Source organism: Protobothrops mucrosquamatus, unplaced genomic scaffold (assembly GCF_001527695.2).
Source record: "Protobothrops mucrosquamatus isolate PMUCROS unplaced genomic scaffold, P.Mucros_1.0 scaffold4999, whole genome shotgun sequence".
In the NCBI taxonomy this organism is placed as follows: Eukaryota; Metazoa; Chordata; class Lepidosauria; order Squamata; family Viperidae; genus Protobothrops; species Protobothrops mucrosquamatus.
The window spans coordinates 28928-40959 of record NW_015390880.1 but is presented as its reverse complement, the minus strand read 5'-3'; the positions used below and the strand labels follow the sequence as shown (position 1 = coordinate 40959).

At 43.0% G+C, this 12032-nt stretch overlaps 1 protein-coding gene across 1 annotated transcript in view; it reads right to left on the bottom strand.

The window, feature by feature from the left end:
* Positions 1-2121: 2121 nt before the first annotated feature.
* The window catches only part of SCARB1 (scavenger receptor class B member 1), a gene marked incomplete at its 3' end in the record, with an annotated part of 29630 nt that continues 19719 nt past the window's right edge, over positions 2122-12032 (bottom strand). The window contains exons 3-8 of the mRNA XM_015828835.2: positions 10184-10325; positions 8060-8263; positions 7371-7466; positions 4629-4744; positions 3789-3955; positions 2122-2240 (exon numbers count right to left, since the gene is read on the bottom strand). Coding sequence (XP_015684321.2) covers positions 2122-2240; positions 3789-3955; positions 4629-4744; positions 7371-7466; positions 8060-8263; positions 10184-10325 — 844 coding nt within the window. The remainder of the gene's footprint in view (positions 2241-3788; positions 3956-4628; positions 4745-7370; positions 7467-8059; positions 8264-10183; positions 10326-12032) is intronic.

Genomic DNA, 12032 nt, shown 5'->3' with positions numbered 1-12032 from the left:
CGGATCTCAAATACCAGGGAAAATCCTTGCCTACGTGATTCTCATATTCTGCATTTCAGAAATAATTCGCTTATCTAGGGCAAAGCTCAGAATGCCTGCAAAAGGATCCCATTTGCATAGGCTGCACTCATATTCCTAACAATTGCAAAGTGAGGGGCAGTTGCAGCTTGTCGGTGTCCGAATGCACACCATGAAGCCTGTAGGAAAAAAAAAATATGGGAGAAATACAGGTAGTCCTCACACGTACGGCCACAGCGGGCCCCACAATTTATGCTGCTAAGCGAGGAACGTGTTCCGTGAGTTTTGCCCCATTTGGCGACTTTTCTCGCCCCATTTGCTAAATGAATCACCGCAGTTCTTAAGCGAGCCACACAATTGTTAAGTGAACAAATTTCCCCATTGACTTGGCTGGTCAGAAGGTTGCAAAAGGGGATCACGTGATCTACTGCGACCGTCATAAAGGCGAGTGGCTTAGACTTAGCAAGCAACCGAATGTAAATCACGTGAGCGTGGGCTTGCTGCAACGGTCATAAGTGTGAAAAATGGTCACAAGTCCCCTTTTTCTCTCTCCACAGAAGGGTTTTCCACACGGCCAAATCCCTAAACACAGATTTTAATGATGAGCATCTGTTAAGTAAGGATTTCATCTTTTCTACCACAGCCCTTTTCGGCCAATTTATGCACAGATGCAACCTGATTTGTACACTTCCTACAGCCACAAAAATTCCTTCATTTAGTCATCGATTCCACTCAGTCTTGCAAGCGCTAAACCAGTGATGGCGAGAGACCGAGTGCCCAAACTGCAACCCCAAAACCCACTTATTTATCGCAAAATGCCAACACGGCAATTTAATACGAATACTGAGGTTTTGGTTTAGCAAAAACAACTCCTACATTAACATCTTTTGTCTTAAAAGAAAAACACAATGACAAAGCTTTCGATGATACAAACAACTTTTTTCTGAAAGGTAAAAGTTTGCATTTGGCATGCTTTTGAGCAATTAATGTGATTTTTGCTGTTGTATGCAGGCTGATCATTTGTCTAACCTTGGCTTATACTTTGTCAGTTTGAGAGCAACACACGCAGCACTCAGGTCATCTGTTAAGTCTGTTTCTGGTGTCAGATTTGATATAATTCAAAGCTGAAAACAGCGTGCTCGCTCCGGAGGCTTGTTTAGGCTAGGAAGGGGCTTGAGAAATGGCTTTTTCCTGCGAAAACTTAGCCAAAGAGCGAGGCGCGCGTGCCCACAGAGAGGGCTCCGAGTGCCCCCTCTGGCACGCGTGCCATAGGTTCGCCACCACTGCGCTAAGCAATCTTAAAATAATAATAATAATCGCAAATCAAGAATGATTGCAAAGACGATTTATATCCAACCAACACTTCCTTGTGTTTCTCAAACGGCACCTCAAAGTCAATTTAAAACTTTAGCTGGCCTTTAGTGAGCTTTAAATTATCCATTCAGTTTAGAAAAAAAAACCATGAGTTCATGAGGAGCAAATGAATGTTTGGTTGTTTAAATTTGCATGCAGGAGATATTCCGAGTCCCTCAAGCTATTTCATTTTAGAATAAAAAATGTAAAGGGAAGTTGCTAGCTTCCTTTTAATACATTCTTTCGCTCTTAGGATCTAATTTATTTATTTTAATCAAAGGGAAGTTGCTAGGTTCCTTTTAACACATTCTTTCGCTCTTAGGATCTAATTTATTTATTTTAATCAAATTTATACCGGCTGCCGCCTTGTTCACCGAAGCCAACTCTGGGCAGTGCACAACCATGAATTATAAGTCAGCAGTTGCAAATGTCAAAACAATGGGGACAATCATCGTAACAAAAACCAAAGAGATGCTTTGTGGCTTTCGAGAAAGGGATGTTTTCCAAAATGGCAGAGCCAATATTAAAATAACTTCCACCCACACAAGTGGGAAAATTATTTTCCGATTCATCAAAACCAAAATGTAAAACAGGGTTAATTGGTTTAAATAAATGTGCAGGAAACCACTCCAGAAATTGTATTCCTCTGTCCTGTTTGAGCAAAAGGACTGATAAAATATGGGAAGGTGAAAATCTGTCACCCTGATAATAAAGCCATAACTACCAATTAGAGTTAAAAGGCAAACTCACCGGATGTATATCAACAAACAGATCGTGATCCTTTTCGTTCGGGTGTAAACCTTCAACCGTGTCCAGTAAAGCTGGATCAGCGTTGAAGAAATGAGGTTGAGAAATAAACATCGGTGCATCTTTAGAAAGGGGGGAAAAAATTAAAATTAAAATCAGAATGTAACAAGCTCTTTTTTCCCTCCCTCTTTTCAACAAGTAGCTCTCGACTTACAACCGGTTGCAAAAAAGAGAGTCAGAACCTGGATCTGAAGTTCCGACGGCCACTTGACCCCACTGTAAATGGCTGCATTTATTCGTTTGTAGCGTCCGGTGAACCTGGGACCCCGCTTTCTGACGGTTTTGCTGAAAAACCGTGCCATAGTGACCAATGGGTTTGTTTTAGCAGGGCTATGTTTGCTGAACAAGTGCTGCTAAAAAGGTCATAAAACTGGGTCGTTCACATGACCGATTTGATCTGTGGCCCTAATCGGCAGGCCCCATGACCGTCGTATGTCGAGGACAACCTGTAAATATGTGCAGGATTCGTCCTGCTGACTGTACCTCTTCACACAAAGTTGGGTTTATTTGTTGAGGACCCTTTTCCTGACCAGCGGGTCGTGGGAGAAGCCATGCTTGGAAGTTCCATCGATCATGAGGACCAGGAACTTGTCTGAGTCAAATCCTCAGCGGGGTAGCGAATCAATGCTGGCGGTGGCTCCGTTTTTTTTGATTGGCTGAAGTTTTATAGCAGCCCGGCCCAGCCGAAAGATTTCTAGGGCAAGGCTGTAGCTTAAGCAAATTGCCAATTTTTATTTTATTTTTAAATATTGCATAGGTTATGCAAATGGCAATTTTAAAAAAATGGGCAGGTGTACATCGGTGATCTAAAAGATCTCTCCGGAAGGAGATGAACAAACAGAAACCAGGAGTGATTTAAATGTGCAAACCCATAACTTATCAACTTGAAACTTGACTGTCAGCCAAGAATTTGGATTGAATTCCTCTTTGCTTCGTGCTGACCCAGCTATGAAAACAGGAAGATGACCGAAGCCACTGGGGCGAAAAAAAAAATATGCTGACCGTTTCCTACAAGCTTCATGAGGTTCCCTCCCTTGGCTTCTAATTCCTGCACACCTGCCCATTATCATTGCAAATGTGAAGCTAATTCTGTCCCGCATGGTGGAACTTGGAGTCATGTGATCCGGGACACTAAAAGGCCATCCAGCCAGAGGGTGAAAATTCACTCCTGGATGCAGAAAGGCCCACGTGTGTGGATCAAATTAACTGAAAATCAGGTATACACTCCTCATTCTTCAGTTCTGTATGCACAGGGGCGGAATTAAGCAACTGCTATACAGGTAGTCCTCAACAATTTTGAAAGAAATTGTGGGCGTTCCAGCACTGGAGATTTTTAAGAAGGGGCTAGACTTGTCTGAGATGGTATAGGTTCTCCTGTTTGAGCAGGGGGCTGGACTAGAAGACCTCTAAGGTCCCTTCCAGCTTCTATTCTATTCTATTCTATTCTATTCTATTCTATTCTATTCTATTCTATTCTATTCTATTATCATTATTCTATTATATTCTATTATCATTATTCTATTCTGTTCTGTTCTGTTCTGTTCTGTTCTAGTCTATTCTAGTCTAGTCTAGTCTAGTCTTCGTACAACCAAAATATTCAGCAGACATACTTGATTTACAGGAGCTAATGTTCTGGATTCCGGATTGCCGGCACGGGCAGAAGCCCTCATTGGGTGGATAGGTGGTCCCGTTGGCAAACAGGTTCTTCGGAGCTGTGTAATGATAAACTGGTATCCCTCTGAATTTTCTAGACATGGTATAATTTAATTTAATTGACCTGAAAGAGACAAATTAAGAGAGAGGTCAAGTGGGACAGGAGTTCCTTGAAAGACCAGCATCCCCATGGACCATGAATGAAGAAGGTGGAGCATGAATGAAGAAGGTGGAACATGAATGAAGAAGGTGGACAATGAATGAAGATGGTGGACCATGAATGAAGAAGGTGGAACACGAATGAAGAAAGTGGACCATGAATGAAGACGGTGGACCATGAATGAAGAAGGTGGATCGTGAATAAAGAAGGTGGACCATGAATGAAGAAGGTGGACCGTGAATGAAGAAGGTGGACCATGAATGAAGAAGGTGGACCGTGAATGAAGAATTTGGGCCATGAATGAAGAATTTGGGCCATGAGTGAAGATGGATCATGAATGAAGAAGATGGACCATGAATGAAAAAACATGTCTGAAAGTTTAGAACAGAGATGGACAATTTGGGTGGCTAGATGCCGCCTTTAAATTGAGGGGAATAAGGGATTGAAGAGTCCACCTTGAATGGCCAGCAACATTTCACGGCCATCTAATTCCAAGAAAATGTATTTGAATGATGGTGGGACATGAGAGTTGGATATTTGGCCATTTGTTCATTGCACTGGAGACATATTTGAAAGGCTGGGCAGAATTCTAGTGTAGGAAAGGTCTTGGAGAGACAAGGATTTGCAAGTTAGTCACCTGCAGGCATCAGGAGTATAGAGTTCCACAGGTGAAGATGGTGTCATAAAAGGTGGCCACTGTTCTCCTGCAGTTCCATTGATCATGTTACATTGATCAGAATGCCAGAATGATACCTGTAAAAGAGAAGGAGGTTTAATATCCAGAAGCCAGGTTGATTTGAGAACCCATGCCTTCCTCTAAAGCGGGGGCCTCTAAACTTGGCAACTTTAAGACTTGTGGACTTCCAACTCCCAGAATTCCATGCTGGCTGGGGAATTCTGGGAGTTGAAGTCCACAAGTCTTTTTTTTTAAAAAAAAATATTTTATTGGTTTTTTAATTTTAACAAAAAGTGCTTAAGACACCTTGTGGTATTTGGGTAAACAAACATTTCAAAGTAAAAGCATACATAAACAGCTCAACTTAGTACATTCACTATCATCTCTCTATTTCCCCCAAATAACATAATGGATTTAATATATTCCATTTCTAGCTTAAATTTCTATACGACTAAACCTGTTTTAAAACTTTATCAGTTTACAATTACCATAATCAAATATTGTTTTACTTCCATAGATTATCACTTCAAGTATCTCTTCCAGATACGTTCAAGCTCTTAATCTCTCTCATCCCTCTTTTTATCACCAATCTCATTTATTTCTTCTTCCAATAATAACTAACTTAGTTAAAAAAAAACACAATGTTAAATCTTAATTCATTTCAATTCATTAGACCAACTTCAAATTCCATCCAATTACTTATCATACCTTATCAGACCATATACACAAAAATCACCTAGTTATTTTAAGCACTTCAGAGTTCCAGTCTAAAAATTCAATGTTTCTTCAATTCCAATACATAATTCCCCTCAAAATCAATCTTATTCCAAAAGATATATTCTTAATCTCTTTAAACATATATGTATATATGCATAATTATAGTCCACAAGTCTTAAAGTTGCCACGTTTGTAGACCCCCTGCTCCGAAGATAAGAACAACAGTCCCCAAAAAATGTTCATCCAGCTTCTCAAACCCTGCCATTAAGCTATTTCCTTCCATGCTATTTTCCCCCTGTAAGCAGATTGGCAAGCTAATGTCACCAGCCCCCGTCCCCCCAAAAAAAGAATTAAATCAAGAAATCCTACAAGAAAGATGGTGGGCCATTAGGAAGGAGATCTCCAGCAGAAAGTTCTCCATAGCAGCCAGACTTTGAATAAAACGGGTTGCACCAAAAAGACAAAAATACCCAATCTAGCCGGGGGAAAAAAAATTATGAAACGAAAACTCTTGAGGAACTCTTTGACGTGTCTCCAGAATGAAGATTACATGAACAGAGGATGGGCTTCCTTCATATAAGACAGGGTTCTTCAAAGTTGGCAACTTTAAGACTTGTGGACTTCAACTCCCAGAATTCCTCAGCCAGGCACGCTGTGCCTGGCTGAGGAATTCTGGGAGTTGAAGTCCACAAGTCTTAAAGTTGCCAACTTTGAAGACCCCTGAGATAAGCAAACTTACGGTCTGCTTCTGGAAGTTTTTAAGAAGACACTGGACAGCCATTTGTCCGAAACGGTATAGGGTTTCCTGCCTGAGCAGGGGGTTGGACTAGATGTCCTCCGAGGTCCCTTCCAACTTTATCATTATTATTATTATTAAGTGGATGTGAAAAATATTTTATTTATTTATCAGATTTAAACTCAAGGTCTTGGGCCTTTGGAGTTTAGTAGGACTCTAATCTACGCGTTCTTCAGACCCAAAAAAAAAATAAAGCTTAAAAATCAGGATGATGGGAGTTGTAGTCCAATAACATCTAGGTTCCAGGAGTCAACCTCTCTGTTGTCTATCTGATGGTAAAATTGTTGTTTCAACTGTTTAGAGAATGCATTTGCTTTTGCAAAGGCAAGGCCGTGATTCACCTCCTTGTAAGATTCCTGCTCCAAATATTAATTAATCCTGACACGGTTAGGATTAATTAAAACGCCCTGATATCAGATTTGTCTGTTAGCAAAACTCCAAAAAAAAATAAAAAATGGAAATAAGGCTCCTTATCTCTTTCAGGTTTAGCTGGGGAAAAAAAAGAAGCATTAAAAATCTGAGCCTTGGTTTTCTTACACAGGTCGTCCTCGTTTTACGACCCCATCCTGAGGCCAAAATTTCCCTTGCTAAGTGAGACATTTGTTAAGTGAGTTTTGCCTCGTTTTACGACCTTTCTCGAACCACGTCTGTGAACTGAATCACTGCAGTTGTTAAGTTAGCAACAGGGTTGTGAAGTCAACCTGGCTTGCCCGCTGACTTTGCTTGCCGGTAGGACCGCCAAAGGGGATCACATGACCCCGGGCCCCTGCAACCGTCGCAAGTCCATGCCAGTTGCCGAGCATCTGAATTCTGATCACGTGAGCACGGAGATGCCGCAAGGGTCATAAATGTGAAAAGGGGGATTGCGTGACCTCGGGGGACGCTGCCATCAATACGAGCCACTGGCCAAGCGGCCGAATTTTGATCACGTGACTACAAGGACGCTGCGACGTCCGTTAAGGGTGAAAAACGGTCGTAAGCCACTTTTTCCTAGTGCCGTCGTAACTTCGGACGGCCACGCAACGAACTGTTGGGAAGTCGAGGACTCCCTGCGAGTAGGGCTCCCGTTTCGTACGCAGCAGTCCCTGGAATTCTTCCGTTAGCGCTTTTCAGCTTTTCTGCCTTTGAAAGCAAAAACAAAAGCAAAGCAGCGACTGAAAATATTCCTTTTTATTTTTATTTTTTTTTACCTTTTTTAATCCATTCCAACTGTCCACCATGTGAGCTTTGTTGATGTCGCCCATGCCCGTAAACACCGTGAAGAGACCCGAGTGGGAATTGTTTAACTGCAATGGAGAAGAAGAAGAAGAACCGGTTGAGTAATTGCATATTTTTAGCAACACACATTGGATTTCCTGTTGGTTCGTTTTTTTAAGAAAAAGGAATAGGAGGAAAGCAAAGGCTTCCTTTTGAACACAGCAGGTCAAAGAGCCAGGGCAGAGGGATAAATACCTACCCAGGTAAGTCCTCAACTTTCAACGGTTTGTTTAGCGACCGTTCCAACTTACAACGGCACTCAAAAAAAGTGACTTAGGACCGTTTTGCAGCCTTACGACCGTTGCAGGGATCAAAATTCAGCCTCTTGGCAACCGACTCGCGTTTATGATGGTCGCAGCGTCCCCGGGGTCCCCCCTGATCCCCTTTTGTCACCTTCTGACAAAGCAAAATAATGTGGAAGCCGGAGCCGACTGGATGGTGGGGAATGGAAGTCAGAGCTGGAGAAGCTTCTGGGATGAGAAGCGAAAGGTCTTCAGAGAAAAACCAGAAAGTGCAGGTGCCTCCAGAAAAAAGCACCTTTGGGACCACCATGACCTGGATTGACTGAGAATCTCCACAGACAAGTCTGGACGCAGGCCCTACACCCAAGGATCTGACTTACGTCGGCCAACAAGCCGAATTTTTCACTGAACGGGCCCACAGTGACCCCGAGGCTGCTCAAGAACTGAACGAAGGGTTCGCGGTAGCCCCAAATGATGTCCTCCACCGTCCGGTTCATGAACGCGCTTTGGCGGAAGAAGGCCAGAGCGCTGCTGAAGGTTAACCTCAGGGGAAACGGCATTTTTTCCAAGATGACCGCTGCTCCCTTGAAGGAAAATAAATAAATAAATCAGCAAGCAGAATAAAAGAAGAATCACAACAAACAGAAAGAACAGTCTTAGAAACTGGTCCTTCAATGAATTAATTGCCTTAATTAACCAGTGGAACGGCTTACCTCCAGAAGCTGTGGGCGCTTTAAGTTTTTAAGAAGAGACTGGACAGCCATTTGTCTGAAATGGTGTAGGGTTTCTTGCTTGAGCAGGGGGCTGGACTAGAAGACCTCTAAGGTCCCTTCCAATCCTATTATTCTATGTTCTATATCAGTGTTTCTCAACCTTGACAATTTTAAGGCATGTGGACTTCAACTCCCAGAATTCCACAGCCAGCAATGCTGGCTGTGGAATTCTGGGAGTTGAAGTCCACATGCCTTAAAATTGTCAAGGTTGAGAAACACTGTTCTATATGCTTGTTTTTTCATCACCATAAACACACCACAAAGCACACCGAGAGCCTTCTCCACGAGTCTCCGGAAAGATCTGTGAATGACTCTAAGACTTATTGAAATGGTGTAAGGGTTTCCCGCTTCAGCAGGGGGCTGGACTAGAAGACCTCCAAGGTCCCTTCCAACTCTGTTATTCTGTTATTCTCATATTCTATAAATGTGGAGATGCCTTTCCTAATTGCTATCCAGTTAGTGTTCCACTAAGGAAGTGATATCCATCTGGTTCTGTTTGGGCCTACGCCTTGAAAAGTATGTTTGAGTCACTAAACCACATTTAAACAAAACCATGGCTTATCAGTGTGTATCAACTCCTAAGATTCTGATTCATCAACATCTAGTTTTTTGAGAGCTGGGGATTGTCAGAAATGACATGGAAATCCCTTGTACAAGTAACATTTATCTTCCAAAGAAATAATGAATAGAATATGAATAGAATAGAATAGAATAGAATAGAACAGAATAGAATAGAATAGAATAGAATAGAAATACCGAATAGAATAGAAATACCGAATAGAATAGAATAGAATAGAATAGAATAGAATAGAATAGAATAGAATAGAATAGAAATAGAATAGAGCTGGAAGGCACCTTGGAGATCTTCTAGTCCAGCCCCCTGCTCAAGCAGGAGAATCTATACCATCTCAGACAAGTGACAGTCCGGTCTCTTCTTAAAAATCTCCAGTGATGGAGCGCCCACGATTTCTGGAGGCAACTTCTGTTCCACTGGTTAATTGTCCTCACTGTCAGGAAGTTTCTCCTTAGTTCCAGATTGCTTCTCTCTTTGATCAGTTTCCAACCATTCTTTCTCGTCCTGCCCTCTGGTGCTTTGAAGAATAGCATGACTCCCTCTTCTTTGTGGCAGCCCCTCAAATTCCATATCTTCCCTTTGGTCTTCAAAGAAAATGGCATTTGTAATGCAATCAACAATCTGTATTTATTTCCAAGTATGCAAAAGTTAGCGCTGAATCTCGGGCATCAACAAAAACTCTTGTAACGATTAGCAAACTAAGAATCAACTCCCTGGTGACCACAACTAGAAACTTAGATCTTAATTTCTGAAACATATACAGAAATTGTGGACCTGTTCATCTGGGTTTTTTCCTGCCATCCTGCAGAAGACTGCAAGAATTTATATACCGATTTCTCTGCAATATTTGCAGATCGCCCACCAAGACTGCGAGCGCACACCAAGAGGAAACGAAACCCACAATCTGTGCAATTTAAAAAAAAAAAATAGTGTAATAACGCAATGAAGTCTAGCCAGTGGGATAAAACTGCCTCATCAGATTTTATGAAAAGTAGGGTCAAAACGTCCTTCTGGAGAAATGTATTGCTAGATGAAGCCCAGAATGGAAACACAACAGCGGTGAAAAATTGTGCCCCTCTGCACAGCAATCCAGAATTGACACCTGTCGTGGTATGTGAAGACGGCTTGAAAATCCCTAGAGATGGAAGGCCACTTACCAAAACCAAGATATTCGGCATCACGATGTAATCATTTTCCGATCCGTTGGAACGGTCCGGTTGGAAGATGAAGGTCCGATACCCCAAAAAGGAGACCGTGTGGTTACTATGAAAAGTGATGTTCTTTTTATGCCTGTATTCCCTGCAAGAGACACAGAACATGACAAAACAAATCAGGAGTCTAATGGCCATTTTTTTCCCATGATTTAAACCCACTCACCCACCCCCATTTAAGCAGTAAAGGCGTCCTTCTAAATGGCAGGTAAACCAATCATTTTATTTTTGTTGTTGTTAGTTGCGAAGTCGTGTCCGACCCATCGCGACTCCATGGACAACGTTCCTCCAGGCCTTCCTGTCCTCTACCATCTTCTGGAGTCCATTGAAGCTCACGCCTCCTGCTTCAGGGACTCCATCCAGCCCCCTCATTCTCTGTCGTCCCCTTCTTCTCTTGCCCTCCATCTTTCCCAGCATCAGGCTCTTCTCCAGGGAGTCCTTCCTTCTCATGAGGTGGCCAAAGTACTTGAGTTTCAACTTCAGGATCTGGCCTTCTAAAGAGCAGTCGGGGTTGATCTCCTCTAGGACTGACCGGTTGGATCGCCTTGCAGTCCAGGGGACTCGCAGGAGTCTTCTCCAGCACCAGAGTTCCAAGGCCTCCATTCTTTGGCGCTCAGCCTTTCTTATGGTCCAACTTTCACATCCATACATTGCAACTGGGAATTTTTGCTTCCATTTAAATGAGGCCTACAGTTGCCGTGTGCTTGCATGGACCCCCTCCGGTTAAATTAAATTAAACCAAGGGTGCTTCTTGCTTTTGAACCATTTTATTTCACAAGGGATCCGAGGCTGAGCGGTTTGCAGTTGTTCTTCTGTGCCAATTTAATGAATACAACTTCGTGCATTTGGACGGATGGCGTGACGCTAAATTGAAAAGGGAAAGAAGATCCTGACGGTTGATCCGGTCTTGGAAAGACACCGGAACCCCCCCGTTGATCCAAACCAAACAAGACAGGCTGGGCTCAGTCTTGCATCCAAATTTAGCAGCTGCAAACAGTCTGCTCTTCAAAAACAGTTGAGTTTTTCACTCCTGAGATGCCAAGCCCTTTGTTTCTGAAAACTGATGCAACCACGCACGAGTGGGTTGCTTCCCCCACCCCAACCTACACAGCCGGAGAAAATTCTTTGCTTTGTGACTCCTCCACCCAGTTTTTTTTCCCCTCCTTAAATTTCATAGCAGTCTTAAAATACGTTTCATTGGACTTGCATGGACTTGTTTTTAAATAAGTCTTCCAATCAGTGGTGGGATTCAAATAGGTGAAGAACCGGTTCTCTGCCTGGATGCCGCTTCCGGAAGTCCGTTCTGGGCCTGGGCAACAAAAAAAATTAGCTACCGGTTCTGCCGGACTGGTGCGAACTGGCTGAATCCCAGCACTGGTTCCAATAGAAGAGAATCTCGTTGGCTCAGGATTGAGCCTCGATGCTGCCTGAGCTTGGTGGTTTTCTTGGTGTCAGACTTTTTGGTACCAAGCTAGGCAACATCATTAGTGCTAGAAGGGAGTGGGGTTTGTAGGGAGGAGGAGGAGGAGGAGGAAGACTGTGGGGTCCTTGGTGCTCTCAGAGCTTGGTGGTTTTCTTGCAGACGTTTCATTACCCATTTAGGTAACATCAGCAGTGATAGAAGGGAGTGGGATTTGCAGAGAGGAGGAGGAGGAGGAGGAGGAGGAGGAGGAGGACTGTAGGGTCCTTGGCTATTTTGTTGCAGATGTTTCATGACCCAAGTAGCTAATATCATCTGTACTAGAAGGGAGTGGGTTTATAGGGAGGAGGAGGAGGAGGAGGAGGAGGAGGAGGA